Genomic DNA, 20121 nt, shown 5'->3' with positions numbered 1-20121 from the left:
AGCATTTTTGCCAGCTAAAAGAATGGACTCCTCAGAGTATCAGAATGTTAAGAACAATAACGTAACTAAAAAAAACAGTGACACTACAACCACAGACTATGAAAGTACGCACTCATTCTGAGTACTGTCATTCTACATAAATATAAAGATCCTGCAGGAGAGGACAGGGCATTATAACTATCCTCCCTAGACCTAAGTGCACTGCAGGAAATAAGGCTTAGTCAAAAGCAAAATTACATTAGTATATCCACCAACATTACCCATCAAGTCATTTAGGACAAGAAAAAAAAATCATAACTGCTTAGTGCACTGTAGCTAGGAAAGCATTACACATAACATTAAAATAAAGACATTTTAAGTGTCTGCTCATATTGGTCTTTTAAGTGTGTCCATATGAATTTGGAGGACCATAATTACAAAAAAAAAAAAAAAAATTCTAAATTTGCACCTTTCCTCAGAAAAGTAGCTTTTTTTCCTTCTTCTTGTAACTGACCAACAGCTGCCCAGGACTCTTTCTCGTCAGCGGGGTCTGCCAGGCTCTCCTTTCCACCGCTGGACTTAGACTCATGCTGAAGGTTGGTGAGAAAATAAATGTACCCACGGGGGCATCATATTGCTACTGAGGAGGTTTTTCTTTTACGTCATAATGATCCATCCTCTCTGTTTGCACCAGTAGATGCCGGGGGACAGAAATGCAATGGGGACATTTTGGCATATCATTCTGTCTCTGCAGAAACTCAGCTAATGTTCCCCTCCAGCACATTTATAATTTGGGAAATGCAGTAAAAATGTTTTGAAATTCAGAACTTTCATAATTTTGCAACTTGGAATTAAGGTCCTTGTAAAGGCAATATAAAAATTTCTTAAGTCGAGCCTATTTCCAAAGCATCACACTAGATGCAGAAATCCTGAAAAGACAAAAATAATTCAACTGCTAAGTCCATTTGGATGCAATATTTAATAACTTAAGCACCCTAGACTTAGGTATTTCCAGTGCTGATTATCACGGCTCATAAACTGGGCACCTTAGTTCAATAACATCAGTAACGGTGAGCCCTCAATGACATGGTGCTGGATACATCTTTTTGTTATAAGCACCACACTCTAATACTAGATCAACAGAGGCAGAAATACTTAAAATTTGCTTCTGCTCACTCTTGGCTGCAGCTAAGTCATCCTGAAGATCAAAGATAGGCAATCCACTGATTAAACTGTTTAGACACAAGAAACTACATTTTAAAACTCTTAAATGCCTTAAGATATCACATGTGGTTGCCTAAAATGCTACCTTCGTAGATTCATAGATTAGATTAGTACTAAGCTAACTGCCCTTGTGAGCCATTTTAAGCTTAGCCAATTATCCCTTGTGAGACTCAAACCCTGCACCTTGTGTTTGTAAGGCAAACACCTTAACCATTAGGCCACCCTCATTAAAGCTTCCTGATTTTCCACTGAACGTATCAAAAGAACAACCAAACGAGTTATAAAAAGTTTATAAAGCATTTCATTTTCTACAGAAACTGCTTCAGTTTGTGTGTCTTTTCGGCTTTTCCAGGTTAGGGGTTACCACAGCGGAACTCCGGTCCGCTAATGATCGGCAGTAGATTTTTTATGGTGCCGAGTTGCCAGCCCGATGCCCAACCTTCAGCGAAGGCACGCCCATTCATGCATGTCTTTCGGAGGCCACTCGACCGCTGTGCAGAATCCACACAGAAGGCACTCCAGCCGTGAATCGAACAAGAGAACCTCTTGCTATGAGGCAACAACGCTACCGCTAAACTGCTTCAGTATCTAGACAAAATGCTCAAACATTGTTTTGAAGAAAGCACAAACACTGGAGAACAATTTTTTTCACCTTGGTCTTCTAAGTTTACTTAGAATTATTTAACTTGGTCAGCACTGTATGGGTTCAGGTGGGGAGAGGTGTTTTAATAGAAAACTGTAATGAAATTTGGTTCCCAATAAAATAAATGTTAACATAAGTTTGTTAATCAAACTCAAACATGGTTGTACACAATATAGTTTATGTTGTTGTTGGTCTTTCGGCTTTTTCCCGGTAAGGGATTGCCACAGCGGAACTCCGGTCCGCTCATGATTGGCAGTAGATTTTTACGAAACGCTGAGGTGCCAGCTCGACGCCCAACCTTCAATGAAGGCACGCCCATTTACGCATGCATGTCTTTCGAACACTACCCAACCGCGGGGAGGACATGCAGACTCCACACAGAAGGCACTCCCAAGCCACGCCAAGAATTGAACGGGAGAGATCGTTTATAACTGGAGTATTATTCTGTATGCAGTTACTTCACAAAAAGTCTCTTAGAAAATCCCAAGCACCCAGCCTAACTTCCACGCGTTAAGGGATTCCATAAGGACAGAAATTAAGACACTTTCAAGAATTTAACTTTACTTACTTCTGACACAGCTGAAATATCGCATACATAAATGAACCTCACAAGTGGGAGAAGACGTGATGTCTAGCTTAGACCAAGTGTCAGAAGCCGCAAAAACACCACACATCTCAGATTCACTACAAAGTTGAGTTCAATTTAAGCACAGAAAACTGTCAACACGCATGAGTAAAAAAAAAAAAGAAAGCAATATATACATATCAAGCACTAACAAATACTCAAACATAAAAACAAACAGAACTTCCAATTCACATTGCCGTGCAGACAAAAAGAAACTGCCATCACTAAGCGTACGAAGCAACATTAATTTTTCCTTGCTGACAAGCAACACAAGAGTATGACAAGCCTTCAAGTCTTGAGATGAACAGAACAAAACACTTCAAATCCTACATACATGTTCGTTTCTCAGCTGACTTTAAACACAGATTCCCTGCTAAAGTAAGACAGTTGTGATGTGTCTATATTTTATACGTACTAGGTAAAATACAAAATGATATCCAAACAACATACAGCTGTAAATTCTCAGAAAGAAAAGCAGTAAGTAAAGTAACTCCAACAAGGACTGCTGGCTTGGTTAGTGTCAGAGAGACCTGGATAGCTCCTAGCTGGAGGGGGACAGTCAGCCCTCTGCCATGTTAGAACTGCTATTCTGGCAAGATCATTCATGAAGGGATCTACTGCTAAGGAAAAGCTAGAGACAAATGACTATCCCTTTGCCAAGGGCTATAATTAAGACTAAACTATGAAGGCAAATGTCAAAACAGACATGATACTACTACTACTACTGATACAATACTAAAAATAAAGCAATTGAAACATTTTTTTTAAAGGTAACATTTTATTCTTTGTTTCATTATTAGTAATCATTTCTATACTGAGATGAGATCATCAAAAAAAGCTCATCAGTTCTGTGCACATCTTTACATGCCACCAAATTCAGTCCCATAGAGGATTATGGTCGGGCTGCCAATTGTATCCCACTTATTGTGCTCGAGACATGTCTGTCAAGAAATTTACCTTGACAGCAAAGCTAATTTCTCAGCATGCATGTCAAAAACACACGTAGTTATGATCGGAGATCTAATCAGAATTCTTTGTACTGTGTGGAGATTTAGCATCTCGATGTACTACAAATTAGTCAAAAGTATGGTTAAACAAAAAAACGAAATCAAAATAAAAAAACAATGTATTGTGTCAGTAAAGCAGTGGGGGTAGTGGTTGACATCCTTATGTTTTCCCTATGTAAGGGAAGATGTTTAATTCAAAATGCCCTGTGCAGACTGGCAGGCAGAAGGTAAAAACGGGAGTTGAAATTAAACTGTTTCTACCTGCTGTTATTTACTGTTCAGCGTTATTTTTTAGTGCAGGCCCAACCTTAACAACATGTAGGGATGCATAACAATCATTAAGCACTACTCTAAGTGTTGTTAAGGTTGGGTCTTGTGCTACAGCAGTGCTGAACCATGATGCAATTTGTCAGATTTTTTTTTTTTGTTTGAGTGTAATTGGGGTGCTCCGTGCACTACATTATAATTATACCCACAATAAACTTTCATGTCAAACAGATGTAAGGTGCAGACAAGCAACATAACTATATGAATGTCAGTCAAAATAAAATAACAGTTCCAGAAAAAATTAAAAATATGAAATACAAACTGAGCTGCACCAGCATAACAGAATTATTTAAAATTGTTCCAATACTGTCAGAGGCCCTTAAACTAAAACTTTGACTCTGTTACTCTGGGATTGCCTGTAGAGATGACCTTACTAGGCCTCTTCTACTCTCCAGTCTTGGTAAACTAAGTAGCCCCCTTCCTTTGGCAAACTAGTTATAAATACTGATAAGTTAAACACAGCTGGTTACCTCTCTGAGTGCACCAGCATTCTCTGTATACTATAGCTGTAACACACTCAAATACTGTACTATTGGTAAGTGCTACCAATGATATGTAATTTGTCAGCAATCAGTAAAGGCATCAATGAGAATTGCAAAAGTGCTGCTTAAATGTGAAACAGGCCTTAAGGATACCATGCATCTGCAGTCCAATTCTTGAAATATAGTATGTGTAAATAGTGGCATCTCAAAACCATCTTTGTGCCACATTTGGCTCCAGTTTTTGGCTCATTCAACAGCACGCACAGCAGCTTAAACAAACTCATTAAAGCGGTCTGTTACTTGAAAGTTGGCTTTCGTTGTTTGATCTGCTGACTGCCAGCTGTTTCAGTTTCAGAACAATCTCCAACCAAAGAGAATTCTACATGTGGCACAAACATAGCCATTGCATGGCATTGGGTTCGAGGTTTAGAGCTCTTTGGTGACACAACATAATAAATAAATATTTTTAAAATTCATTTCTCTGGTTCCTATACTACAGTTACCAATAAGAAGAAAGGATCTACCACTGAACAAGGAAGTGAGTAGTTAAGCATTAAGTGCTGCTCAGAATTTCTGCCATTTATGTTGAACTTCTCACTAAGCAGGTGGAAAAACCCACCATTTACCAGGCCAAAACTGTTAATCATTAATTATCTATATAATCACTTGTGTTTTTCTCTTTTAGCACAACATCTGACCCAGTTTATCTGTATTCACTATGACTTTAAACAGTCTCATTTTCACTGGATATCTGTCATTCTGACTAAAGAGCCTTTGAGATATTCCCACTAGTTTCATATGTTCACTATTTTCTACAGCGGATCACTTAAACTACTCTGAAAAATTGTAAACAAGTACATTTACCGTGACACAAACAACCTATTTTTACTACACAAAAATGCACACTTGTACAAAGAGAAAAATATAAGTGACACCGGTAATATGTCAGATTGCCAATTAGACAATATGCAGCTTGTTCAATGAAGGATGCAAGTGCTGACTTAACTACTCACACAGCAACAAAATATATATATATATATATATCACAATTAAATAAATTCAACACCATTACACTCACAGTCTCATATTAAAAAATACATGTTGCAAAAACTAAAATCACAAATGGCTTAACATACAAACACTGAAATAGTTTATATCGTAAAATATTAATTTTTATCCAAGTATACTCATTGGGCAGAGCAAAAAATAAATCTTTTCAGGGTGGTTCTTTTTTCTTACATTTCACTCCATGTATTATCTAAATATGGCATAAAACAAATATAAAGCAGCTAAAACAGCAGATCTTTTACTGGTTCTCTTGAAAATGATGACGGTCAAAACAGCTCTGCAGTAGCTCAGAACACTTTTGTTAACCAAAACGACAACAGACAGTCAATGAAATACTGATGGCAGTCTTGGGTTCCAATGATGTTTCATATTACCGAAGACCAGCTTTACAATCGTGTGCACAATTATTTTTTTTTCTTTTGCTTTGATGCAAACAAGTGAAACTTCAGTTTGACATTATACACAGTATCGTAATTAAAAAATTAAACATTTCAAGTATCCTTTCTTGCAATGAAAAGTTAAGTCAGAATGTACTGTAAATGTTATAAATTGCGCACAGAAAAATTTCACATGAAAAAATAAAGTTACCAACCAAGCATTAAGTATTACTTAATATTTGTATCAGTGTAACACCTTCATGTGACATGAATAGAAATATTGTTTGTAAAAAGTTAGAAAAATTAAAATAAATTACATTTAAGTACACTTTCCTGTATATATTTTAATACAAAAGGTCATAATAATTAGTGTAGTACCTTATGACTCTACTTACAGAAATACAAAAGCAGTGAATGCTGTGGATTCAGCTCTCGTCTGCAAGCAGTCTTTGTAAAACAATGTCTGTTTTTATAGTTGCTATTAAGTAGGACGTGAAATTTTCAAGTGATCTGTCAGTAAACCCAACTAACTGGGACCCACTGTGATTCCACACTGAGTTTCTCAACCGCAGTCTGTAGTTTTTCAAAGGCTTTATCTAGATTATCATTTACAATCGTCAGATCAAAATAGTGACTGTACGCTCTTTGAATTCGAGCACTTTCATCAACAGTCTTTTTCAAATCGGTGTCCTGTGGGATAGAATACAGAAAGTCAATGAATGAAACACAGTTTATGGTGATCAGAAGAATGACTTTTACCACTTCAGCTGTGGAAAGGTAATCCTGACTGCAAACACATGCTCATCACATTTTACCACTGTGCCAAGCATTTGTACGTACAAATACATGAGCATGACTACAGACACAACCACATACAAAGCAAAGTATGCAACAGAATCGAAGTGAGGAATGTTTTGCAGGAGACCTTTTTGAAATAAAACAGCCCCATCAAGTATCACAACCACACAAATATCCTTTAAGCTAGCAGTATGCAAGAAATGAAGCACATTCTGATCACCCTTGTGGCCTTGCATCCACCCCCCCCGTCCAACCATTAATCAACAGATACAAAAACACATGCAAGGAGCTACAGCTGACCACAAGTTTATTACTTATCTATTATTTTTTGTTTACCACAAGATCTTATGGTTAACTTTATACACTAGTTTTGGTACAGGATTTTCCTCTTTGTATTAGCAGCACTCACAATCCTCCTCAAAAGTACCTACCTTAATAAATCATATTCCTGGGATTCTACGCCAGTGTATGTCATCTCTGGAAGTCTGGCTGTATCACAGATTCCTTTAGAAATCATCCCATCATCAACACTGGGGGAACTGATGGCTGCCCATTTTGGCAGATTGCCATTATTGTTATGGCAGATGCATTCTTTCCATTCAATCACAGATTACACTTGACCTATAATACCAAACTATATGTCTATAATATTGCTTGCTTACTTGCAGTATGAAATACCTATTTCAAGGGGCAATAGTTCTAAATTCAGTCTTCTGCAACAGCACTCAGACTGAAATAATTAAAAAACAGAGTTACAAGAGACTAAGTGTGAATAACAGCAGAAGCACAGCTGGAGTGGGCTGAAAGGGACAGCCGCTTCGGGCACAAGGTGTTAGGGAGTGGAACTGCCAGATGCCTATCTGATGACAGTGAAGTACCTGTATATACTTATGTACAAGCAAAGCAGGTACATGAATGAAGTCTAAAACTGATTTTGCAGTCTATAAAGACGGAAGCAACACTTGCTTCAGCACTTTGTGTGTGGTTTAGGTGTAGCAAGCTACCAGCTACAAATGAAGCAAAGCTTAGGGAAGAACTGACCTGGCTAATGAGAGGTAGGTCAGAAATTGGACCGGACCTTTTTTTTGTTTTTTCAACTTACAGTTGAGGGTTGCCAGATAGCAAAGCAGTTAGATGAGCCAGCTACGGTCCTGAATAACAGCATTACTGCTGTGGGAACTGTACAATAGTACAGGTGTTTCGAAGAGGTGATTCTTAATGTCCCAAAATGACTTTTTCACAGTTGAAAAAGCCTACAGACATGCAAGAATGTTGTACTCAGCCATGAACATTACAAGGAACCTAGCTACGTAGCAGAGTGCAACAAGTACCTTTCTCTATTCTACTCTGCAGCCCAAGCCAGAGACAAGCAGACACTGCACCAACAAATGATCTTAGAAAAGCCAAAAAGAAACAAACCATGCAAACAAGAAACAAACAAACAAAGTATAAATATTTGATATGACTGTAACTAACACTACCTATAGTCTCTCAGATATAAATCTAATGGGGGGATAAACAAACCAACACGTTGCAGGTTAAACTTGGTGCAATAATCAAACACAGTACAGGTTAACGTTGCAGGTTAAACTTGGTGCAATAATCAAACACAGTACAGGTTAGATGTGTGTGTAAAACTACTAATGATATAACCATAAAAATGAAACACCACACCCACGTGTGACAACGCAGGGTTTATATGAAAAAAGCACCTGCCCTGCATAAACAAACTTGTCAAACACTATGGTAAGCATACTTAACTGCATTATGCTCATCATAGGGTTCACTAATGCAGGAATTATCCAAACATGCAGCAGAGCACTAAGTAATGCACATTTAAGTCCCATAAAATGGTGGTCTACAATACAGGACAGATAAACAAGTCCTGCTCTGCCTTTCCACTGGAAATACAGGTTGAAATACTTACAGAATGTGCAAATGGTTGTCCAATGGCAGCTTCCAACTGTCAGGGCACACATCTGAACAAAATGTAGCAACAAAGTAGCAACAAGCAGCAAAGGAAAAACAACCACAAAGTAATCCACAAATAAAATGCAGACACACTTTATTCCTCTGACGTCTCTGCCTTAGCCTTCAATGAGTAAAGAACTTACAAAATACACAGTACATATATATTAATCAAAAACTAATTAAACAATTAATAAAAACAATTAGATTAACACCCTCCAGTTTAATTCTTCATTTAACCCATGAGGGTACAAAGTATCAAATTTTAAAATATAGATAGCTTCCTTAGATAACAAATAGTATTTTATATTACAAGTGTCAAAACAAGACAAGCTTATTTTTTCCAAAACAGTACCTTGAAGCCCCTCATTTTTGCTATCATGAAATTTTTTAAAATGCATAGCCACAGAGCTTTCCTCTTTCTTATTAATAATATCCCTAGCATGTTCCATTAACCTCAACTTAAATGCCCTTTTGGTTTCCCCAATGTAAAATTTATTACATGGGCATCTAAGTGCATAAATCACACCTTCAGAATTACAAGTAAAATGGTTACATGTATTAAAAATAACATTATTTATATAAGGGAAACTATTAACTACAAAGTTACATGCTCTACATTTGCCACACTTAAAAGTACCACTAGGGAGTATATTACATTCAAGACTTACAGAGGGCAAGGAAAATTTACTATTCACCAAAAAATTTTGGATATTCCTACCTCTCTTGTAAGAAAATTTCAATCTACCATCTAACCATAAAGCCACATTATTAAGTGAAACAAAATAATCCCAATAATATTTGACCAACCTGACCAATTCAGCACTAAAGTTGCCATATGTGGTAACAAAATACAAAATCTCATACTGTTTATTAATTTCCAAACTAGGTGTTGAAGTATATTTTTTATGTATATTATTACTTATTCTCCTAACACCTATATTAAACAACCTTTCATAACTTCTCTGAACCAATTCATCACTATACCCTCTCTGTTTAAACATCCCAATAGTTGTATCTAATTCCCGCTTGAGAATAGATTCAACATTACATAATCTAGACACCTGCAACATTTCACCATATGGTAAAGCTTCTAGTGTATGAGGGGGATGACAACCCCCCCCCCCCCCATGGACATATTGAGTACCTTCATCAAATTTTCTATTAACTGATGTTTCCAATCTATTACCATCCTTAATATTCAACACAACATCCAAAAAAGAAATATTCACACCCATTTTAAAACCATCAAATTCTAACGAAAATCTATTATTATGTAATTCTAAAATAAAATTAACAAAAGCCTCACCACCCTGAACAAGAAAAATTAAATCATCTATAAACCTATAGTATCTAATAACATATTTACAAAAAAATAATTTCTATATAAATACTCAGACTCAAAAAGGCCCATAGCCAAATTTGCATAAATGGGGGCAAAAGCTGCCCCCCATGGCTGTACCTTGTTTTTGTCTATAGAGGCTATTGTTAAACTCAAAAAAATTATGTGTTAAACAAAAATAAATAAGTTATCTGATATATTCTGTAACTGGGTAATCACCCAAAAAAAAACCTTAGGGCCTCCATGCCAAATTCATGGCTTATGTTTGTATATAAGCTCTTAACATCAAGGGTTAGCCAGTACATACTATCATTCCACTCAACATCCTTAATTTTATTCAAAAAGTCAAAAACATCACAAATATAAGAAGGTAAAGTTCTAACTGTTGGTAACAAAAAACTGTGTAAAAAAAGTCCTATATTATGTAAAAAATAATTACACCCAGAAACAATGGGTCTCCCAGGGGGCGATACTAAACTTTTGTGTATTTTTGGTAAACAATAAAACAGGGCCATTCTGCAACCTTCTATATTAAACTTTTTTTTAACATCTACGTCTGAAAAATAACCCAATCTCTCACCCTTATTCATTAATTCAATATACTCAGAAACCGAGTCACTATACATAGTAAATTCCACCTTCAAATAAACATTATCATTATTCAAATGCTCCTCATACATTTTAGGATATTGTGAAAAATGCATAACAACCAATTTATTGCCTTTATCAGAAGGTTTAAATACAATTTCCTTCATTTTACTTAACATTAATAGAGCCTTCCATTCCTTCTGGGTTAAATTATAATGAATATCAGACTTACATTTCAAAAACTCATTATGTGCACGTTCAATAGAAAAATTCAATAAATTGGTAAAATGTGTAACATTATTATTCAAAACTGAAGGCATAAAGTTACTTTTTGATTTAATACATTCAGTATCCAACTTATAATAACATTATATATGTTGTCGGAATCACAGGTATGAAAACTATCCATAGATGAAACAAGGCTGTCAATAGATGAAACTTCATTCATATCCACATTTGCATTACGAAAAAAACTTTTTAAGTGCAGTTTTCTACAAAACCTAAAAACATCACTTTTAATATAATACAGTCGTGAAACGACTGTAGGAATAAACTTAAGTCCACAATTAAGAACTGAGAGTTCAAGCTCAGAAAACGAGTAACCAGAAAGATTAATGACATAATTTTGCATGGAAGGTACAGAAAGGCAACTACCATTTACCTCTCTTGTAACCCCCATGCGGATACTGTTCCTTCTGTGCTGGTGCCTGTGCTTCTCGTTGACGTTTTCTCCCCTGTTGACCTCCCTTGAAATTGACATTTTCGCCACGAAAAGTCTGTTGAAACCGATGAGAGTATTGTGCAGCTGGCAATACAGGGAATTCAGAATTTAAGCCCCCCTCCTCTTCATAAGATGTATTAAAGCCTTCTGAGGCTGAATAGGACGAGTTGTAATTCCGCACATCCCTATCATGATTTTGAAAACGAACGCGATTACATGGCTTCTTTCTATTGGCTCTTGAAAGAAAAGCCTTGCCGTTTTCATAATCACGTAAATCTCTAAGTAATTTCCCTTTCTTTCTTTCTAATAACAAAGTTTCATATTCTTTCAATTTGATATTAATGTTACACAAAAAATCATCTACTATAGGGGTAGAAGTACATGTCAAGAGATTCTCACACAGTTTTTTAATTTCAGCACCCAGTTTCTTCTGTTTTACTCTGTCCCATTCAATAAGTATTTGGACCCATTCGGAAGCACATTTATGTGCAGCTGCTACCCAACGTTTATGAAAGGCAATATCAGTATCTTTTTTTAAATCAAATGGAGTGGATGGATCCTTATACGCCCTCAATCCACGAGGTGTAATGTCCAAATCAGCATATTTCTGTAAGCCAGAAAGATTAAAAAATGTAGCAGTTTCTTTCCACATATATCTTTCCAATTCTTCAAAAGCAGACTTGTTTTCAGGATTAAGAGACACAGGTAACGTCCGACCTACATTATTAAAGGGATTTGGATGGTGTTTATTCCTATCTTCTTCCCATTTCTCCCAAGTTGTAAGTACACTCCCAACCACATTTCTCTGAATGGAACCGCGCTCCAGGCGGTCCGCAGAGTTGGTAAGAAAATTATCAAGAGACCTCTGAGTACCATCCACATTGTCTCGAAAAATACGCGGTAGATGCAATTGTGGATCACTAGCCATGGAACCAAATGTAGCAACAAGCAGCAAAGGAAAAACAACCACAAAGTAATCCACAAATAAAATGCAGACACACTTTATTCCTCTGACGTCTCGGCCTTAGCCTTCAAGGAGTAAAGAACTTATAAAATACACAGTACATATATATTAATCAAAAACTAATTAAACAATTAATAAAAACAATTAGATTAACACCCTCCAGTTGAATTCTTCATTTAACCCATGATGGTACAAAGTATCAAATTTTAAAATACAGATAGCTTCCTTAGATAACAAATAGTGTTTTATATTACAAGTGTCAAAACAAGACAAGCGTATTTTTTCCAAAACAGTACATTGAAGCCCCTCATTTTTGCTATCATGAAATTTTCACATCTGAACAAGGCTGCAGTGACAGCTACAGTCTTAGTGCAGCTGGCCCTACCTCCCCCTATCTCTCTATTAAAAACTTGGAAAGTTCTGTTAAGTGAGTCAGCAACCCTGACTTCCTGTCACAAAAGTAAACAGCTGATCATACTGCCAAAGTGATTTAGTCCATTCTGTATGACATCTGAGTCAGTCTCTGCACATCCAATGTATAAAAGATAATTTCATCTCTGTAACCCTGTTTAGAAAGAAAACTGTTAGCTGAACACTTTAGTTCAAATAGAGTTTACAGACCATCCTAGGCAAAAAGGAGGAACTAGTTTTCACATATGCTCCTGCTTTTTGTAAAACTGTGTAAAGTACCTTACACATCAAGGTATACAGTCCTGAAATTCTGACTGTGCAACTGCTACGAAGAAAAACATATTCCATGATAAATTAGGTATGCTGAATTAACAAGTTCAGAATGATGCAGTTATTTTTTTCAGTCTCAAAATTGAAGGCCTAGGCAGATGAAACAGGATGACCAAGAGGCCTCAGATGAATAATTCCCATTTCAAGAACCATACAGCAGCAAGACAAGACACAGGGTGACACACCATACATATGCCACAATGACACACAGATGCGCTTTGTTTAATGCTAGTTTGGCCTAGCCATTTCATAAGTTGAACAACACTGCAAGAGCAGTGGAACTAAGCTTGAAACTGGATCCGAGTTTCAGATATTAACACCAAAAGGAAAAGTTGCAAGTATCCAGACAGATGACTTTCTGGTGATGGGACTGAGCATTAAAATATACATGATCTTCTAGTGATGGGACATTCACCCACTTTCAGAAGACACAAAAAATTTGGAGGATAAAAGGTTAGTGGTTCCATAGCCACCTAAGATCTTACATGCTGCTGTAATGGTATTACTGGAAGAATATGTTCCAGAAACTAAGAAAACTGATTCCACAGACTAACCTTTCTCAGGTATAGTTCTGAACTTGGGAACATCAGGGGAAAAAAGCAGGGCGTGTAACAAACTGCTTTAAAGAAAATCATTACTATTAAGATTTTCTGGATTGAATTATAAAGAAAAAAATCCATCACAAGTTGCACCTGATTCTAAGGTAGGGCTATCATGGAGAATTTTGCATCCAGGACTGTCTAAGAATCTACTTGAATAGGAAAGACACAGGTTCAGTTTTAATTTGTTGATTGCACCTGAGAATATCTGCATCTAGGAAGGAGACAGGTATGATTTTAACTTTTTTTTTTTTAGACAGACTTGGACATGCTGAAATGTTTGCTGCACCACAAGGAATAGACTTTGAAGGGTGGCCTCAGCTACAATCAGGTAGTCATACAGATAAGGATCAATGTCAACTTTTTTGAGTTTAGTATAAGCAAACAATAGAATTAGACATTTAGCAAATACCCTGGGAGCAAAAGAAAGGCCAAATAACAAGGAGGTGAAATAGTAACAATCCCCCCACCACGAAAACTGAAAAATTATTGTAAGCTTTATGCATTGGGATGTTCAGGGAGGTATCACATAACAGATGTCCACAGTTACTAAAATGCATCACATTTCAACACAGAAAATACATTTTTTTAATATACTGGTTTGAGTTTGAAAAGATCTAGAATGGATTTCCCCTCCCATCCTCTTCTGGTCCTACCAAGCATTCTGAATAAAACTCCTTTCTCTGTTCTGCTAAAGTTACTAGTTGTACTGCTCTGCTGTCCAGCATGTTTATATTAAAAGTTAAACCAGATGAACCTACTCTACTATTTTGGCAATGGGATCAGGGGCTGCAACTGCATAGAATTCTATGTGAAGAAACCAGAGTACTCAGTGAAACCCCATGCAGAAAGAACATGCAAACAATGAAACTGCAGAAAGAACATGCAAACAATGAAACAGAGGCACTGTGCTGACATGTACCCTGCTCACGTTACTCATCTGGCCATCTAATTCAGTTATTTGTTATGTGAAACCAACGGGTTGTAAAATGCACTAATTTTCCCCATTGAGGACTGGGATGCTGGCTGGATGAGATAATGGTCAAGACTGTCACTGTCTGTTGCCAAAGAATCTGTCTTGATGGGTAGGTCCTTGACGCTGCTACTCTCCAATTTCCCAGCTTGTTGCTTTTCAGTTTACTGTCTCTTCTGCTTAAACTGTTGTTGTTTTATCTAACTAATAGAAGGGACTATGATTTAACTGGAAAACGTGCAGATAAAAGAATGGTATATTTCTTTCCAATTTGCCATTGGATAGAGTTAGGTGTGATGATTAAAACAAAGTTTTTTGAGAAGCCTGCCAAAAAGCAGCTTTGGTATAAAGGCACATCGAAAGTTGTCCCTTGGCATCGTCACAGAAAGGTTGTGTGGTGAGTTAAGCATGCTCTTTCAAGACATTACCAGAAAGAGAATGCCTGAAGTTTACACTAATGATGTCATAGCCACATCATCAGCTGTTTATACCAACCTGAAAAATGGATGTACCAGTTGCTTCTTACTGAAAAAGGTGATGAATAATTGGAGCAGGCTCCTTGAAGAAAAGGTAGGAAAACAGCTGCATGGCAAGTGAGGCAATTCTTATGTTGCGTGGAAGAAAAACAACGGAATAAATTGATAGATAAGAAAGCTCTGCAGTCCATCCAGAAGGCACGAAAATATACAGACTAGGTATGGCGAATGGTTCTTATCAGCATTTTTTTTTTTTTTTTAAAGAATGGCTTTGGAGCATCAAAAAAATTCCAGCGACTTCATCGGTGATGGTCTTTACCTCTTTGCAATTAGTGACACTGGCTCATCTAGAAGGGTCTGTAGTACCTCTTTCAGGTACTGCTGACTCTAAATAGTAGTCTTTATTGAGAAAATGGATGTCTTGGACCAAGCTAACTCTTCAAACAAAAAGATAATGATCTGAATGTTGAGACTGATTACATCACAGTTATAAAACTGCTGTGCCAGGAAGTATATAAAGATGCAGACTCAATGACAAATTTAAATACCCTGAACTAATGTCCCACTAAAGCATGAGGGAGCTTTATTAGGATGTTAAAACAATGAAATAATGTTTTGCCGCCGAGTTACTAGCAATGGATCCACTGACAGTACTACCAAAATTAAAGCCGATTTTAAAACTTGTGGTAAGGTGAGTTATGTACAGCAAAGCCAGCCATTTCTACAAAATGAGGTAAAGCTAAGGATCTTTAAAGAATACAGATATTGTTGACGCCACCACCACTGCAATGTACCACAAGATGAGATTAAGATGTATTGGAAAAGCCAAAAGACACAGACCAAGCAATGGTGTTTACTTCACAGTTATGGGAGACTAATGGGAAAATGACCAGTAAATCAAGAAAAGTTGTGTGTGTGGAATGCAGCTTGAGACTACTCCAGAAGTGCTTTTATTATGTTCAGTATGGCTTCTAGCAAGGAAAATACCACTTTAAGTTCTTGAGATTAATGAGATGTCCGTCTCCTTCTGTAACTTTTTTCTGCATTTACTTCTCTAAGTGACCATGCATTACCTTTAGTTAGTAACAGATCGATTTGAAGCTTTAAACCACGCAGTTTAAATTCACACCCTTGTGGACCTCAGTCCTTACCCACAATGAAGACATGGAATGAGTAGCTGTTTTGATTTGCTGCATTCTGGATGTATAAACATTAACAAAAAGTGATTCAGGAGTCTTAGATATGCTTTAAAATGGAAGCACCAAAACAATGTTTGTTACACTCTGACCCTTAAAGTGGTACTTCATGGTGGCATGAAAAACTTGAGAAGAGCAGGGACCACACACACACACACACACACACACACACACACACACACACACACACACACACACACACACACACACACACACACACACACCTGCTACAGAAAAAGCTTCACAGGAAGGATTTTTTCACTATAGGATCTGGTAAGAAAATCCTGAAACTGACCATAAGCTACCATGGCCTACACAGACTCAACAGCAGAACAGGCACTCAATATTATTTCCTTTACTTTGTTGTTAAAAAAGGTGCTATAAATAATGAATTCTGAGCATTCTGGTGAATTTCTGAAGATAACAAAAAAGGTATTTTAAGCTTTGCTGGTCCTGGAGCAACAAACCAAGAATTTAGTTAATATTTTTCAGGATATGGATACTTCACACAGTCAAGATGGGAGTTTCTCTGGAAGGGAAAAGGAAACCACATCCACCTCTGACTATAAAACCAGCGAGATGGAGACAAGTGTAGTACCCATCTCCTGATGCTGGCAAAAAAAGAAAGAAAAAATATAAATTAACATATGAGGAATCTGTTTCCTTGAAGGCATTACAACAAAATGAGCATATTACTATTAAGGAAGCTGATAAGTGTGGGTGCATTGTTGTAATGGACACATCTTATTATATAGCAGCTATGAATGAATTAGTGACTGATACTCAGACATTTAAGGTTATTGGGGAAAGGGAAGTAAATAATATTATTGGCAAAATAAATGTGTATCTATGACCTTCAGCTGATGAATGATATAGACATCGAAACTTTTAATTTTCTTACTGTGACCTGTCCGACTATTCCAATACTTTATGGGTTGCCTAAGGTCCATAAAGCACCCGACAGTCCACCAATGAGAACTATAGTGTCTGGAAAAGGGTGGATAACGGAACCTTTATCGGTATACCTACAGAATAAGCTAAGTTGCCATCTCACAAATGTTAGAAGCTATATTAAAGATACAGGTCACTTCCTTCAGAAATTATATGAATGGTGGAGTAATGGTTCAGATTCTAATGTTTTGCTTGCCACTCTAGACATAAAATCTTTATTCCAAAAAACACACTAGTAAGAGCAAATATAGAAAACACAAATAGCCAGCACTAAAACAGCACTTTCTTTTATTCACAGCGATCTGGTACCTCTGCAATTCGCCTTCATGGATCACAATTCATTCAAGCTTTAAACCAATATATATATTCATCAAGACACAGCTGCAGATAATCAATCAATAAGCATGTCAAGCAATTAAGCCAAATAACATTTAAACATTTAAAGTGACCATTTAAATTTCAATAAATACATTAGTGTGAATATTGAAACTAACTTAAACAAATATAATATTAAATATAAAAAATGAAATTTTATACTAAAACTATATACCCAATTCCTGATTCAAACCAAAGGGCTTTAAGGTCTAAACTTTAAAATCATTCTTGTTTCTAACTCCAATAATTTAGCTACAATATCACCCCCTCTAGAAAGGAAGGGTTTTCCAAGTACACACAATTTCAAACTATTGGGGGAGTTTATCATGTCTATCATGAAAATGTTTGGCAACAGGACTGACTGGATTATTATTTCTAATGTCTTTTAAATGTTCCAAGACATGAACCCTAACCATACGTTTGGTTTGTCCTATATACCACATATCATTACATGAACAAATATAGACCACCCCAGTCGATCTGCAGTTGAAATAAAATTTAGGAATAAAAGTAATGCCATTAATTATATTCAAATTTTGGCCTTATTTGTGCCACATTTTATTAGTGAAAACAAGTTCACACCTATCATTAATGTGCCTGCTGTTGCAGTATTTTTTAAGGTTTTGTTCAAAGAAATTTTGGTAACATTTGATGAATTTTCTAAAAAGAAAAAATGTTATAACTTAAGTAAAAATGAATGGTTGGCTTTGAAAAACCTTAAACAACAAAGGTCTAATTTTATATTTAAATGTGCTGATAAAGGTGGTAATTGGGTTATCTTTATTGTGACATGGTGGAAGATTTGCTAAAGACTGTTGAGGAATATAAAAGATTAATTAGGGACCCTACTGTGGAATTTAATGATGCACTTTTAGCTTTATTAGAAAGAGGAGAACGTCTGGGTTTTTTTGAATATAAAGATGTTTGTAAATTACATATAAAAACCCACAATACCTATTTTATACACTTTACCTAAGGTGCATAAAAATTTAGAACAGCCTCCAGGTAGGCCTATAGTTTCGGGGGTGGGTTCGTTTTTGAGTAATACCAACATTTTTTTAGATTTTCACCTGAAGGCATATTTGAAAAAAGTAGTGGCTCATATTTCCAATACTCAGGATTTGATTAATGAGGTGTCCAACATTCAGTGCCACAATGATTACTATTGGGTCACTATTGATGTGAAATCATTATATACACTAATATTTATCTTAGATGGGGTTTGGAAACCATCATTGATATGTTGGGTGATGGGCCCAGGACCACATTCTTAGTGAATTTATTGGAATTCTGTTTAACTCACAATTATTTTTCTTTTAATAATGATTTTTTTCTGCAAGTGAAAGGTACGGCTATGGGGGCTGCTTTTGCACCCTCATATACCATTATATACATGGGGTATTTTGAAAAGAAATTTATTTACCCCACTGTTTTCTTTAGGAATAATGTTTTGCTATATAAACAGTTTATAGATGACCTTATTTTTATTTGTAAGGGTGATGTAAATGATTTTTTTGATGTTCTTAATACCAATGAACATGGTCGTACTTTTTCTTACGAGTTGAATAGGGAAAAGATTAATTTCTTGGACTTAACATTATATAATGATCAGGAAACTATAGGCTTTAGGCCTTTTAGGAAATCAACCTCGGTTAACATGTTTTTACATGCTACAAGTATGCATCCAAGGCATTTATTGAATTCTTTACCTTTTGGTGAATTCAAAAGAATCTATGAACATACTAGTGATAAAGAAGAAAAAAATTATGAATTGGATAAGGTCCTGTCCAGGCTGAGTGAAAGGGGCTATGACAACGCGTATTTATTGAGATGCAAAAATAAATTACTGGGGTATAATATTGATGGAGCATTTACTTCATTTAGGGGTACTGAACCCAGTGACAGGATATATGCAACAAGAGAGATTGATGATGAACAAACGTTTTTTTATATCACTAGGTTTTCCCCATTTTCTAGCGAATTGATTCAATTGTGAAGATGAAGCTATAGGTTATTTGTTTCCTAAACACATCACATTCTCTTTTAAGAGGGGAAAGAATCTGAAAGAATTATTAAGTTATAATTTTGTTGAGGGAAACAACCTTTTATCACCTGGTACTTTTCCATGTGGATATTGTAGTGTTTGTAATAAGGTCAAAAATTTGAATATAATTAATGGCATTACTTTTGTTCCTAAATTTTATTTCAACTGCAGATTGACTGGGGTGGTCTATATTTTAGGTTGTTCATGTAATGATATGTGGTATATAGGACAGACCAAACGTATGGTTAGGGTTTGTGTCTTGGAACATTTAAAAGACATTAGAAATAATAATCCAGTCAGTCCTGTTGCCAAACATTTTCATGATAGACATAACTCCCCCAATAGTTTGAAATTTTGTGTACTTGGAAAACCCTTCCTTTCTAGAGGGGGTGATATTGTAGCTAAATTACTGGAGTTAGAAACAAGAATGATTTTAAAGTTTAAGACCTTAAAGCCCTTTGGTTTGAATCAGGAATTTGGGTATATAATTTTAGTATAAAATTTCATTTTTTATATTTAATATTATATTTGTTTAAGTTAGTTTCAATATTCACACTAATGTATTTATTGAAATGTAAATGGTCACTTTAAATGTTTAAATGTTATTTGGCTTAATTGCTTGACGTGCTTATTGATTGATTATTTGCAGCTGT

At 36.0% G+C, this 20121-nt stretch overlaps 1 protein-coding gene across 3 annotated transcripts in view; it reads right to left on the bottom strand.

Annotated features, from left to right (window-relative positions):
- Positions 1–2206: 2206 nt before the first annotated feature.
- PALS2 (protein associated with LIN7 2, MAGUK p55 family member) overlaps positions 2207–20121 on the bottom strand; it is a 1432251-nt gene continuing 1414336 nt past the window's right edge. For all 3 annotated transcript variants that reach the window (XM_044067549.1, XM_044067552.1, XM_044067550.1), the window contains one exon: positions 2207–6422. In XM_044067549.1, coding sequence (XP_043923484.1) covers positions 6246–6422 — 177 coding nt within the window. In that variant the 3' untranslated portion in view covers positions 2207–6245. The remainder of the gene's footprint in view (positions 6423–20121) is intronic.

Source organism: Protopterus annectens, chromosome 3.part1, assembly GCF_019279795.1.
Source record: "Protopterus annectens isolate FY-2018-M chromosome 3.part1, PAN1.0, whole genome shotgun sequence".
Taxonomy (NCBI): domain Eukaryota; kingdom Metazoa; phylum Chordata; order Ceratodontiformes; family Protopteridae; genus Protopterus; species Protopterus annectens.
This window is presented reverse-complemented; position numbering and strand designations above follow the sequence as displayed.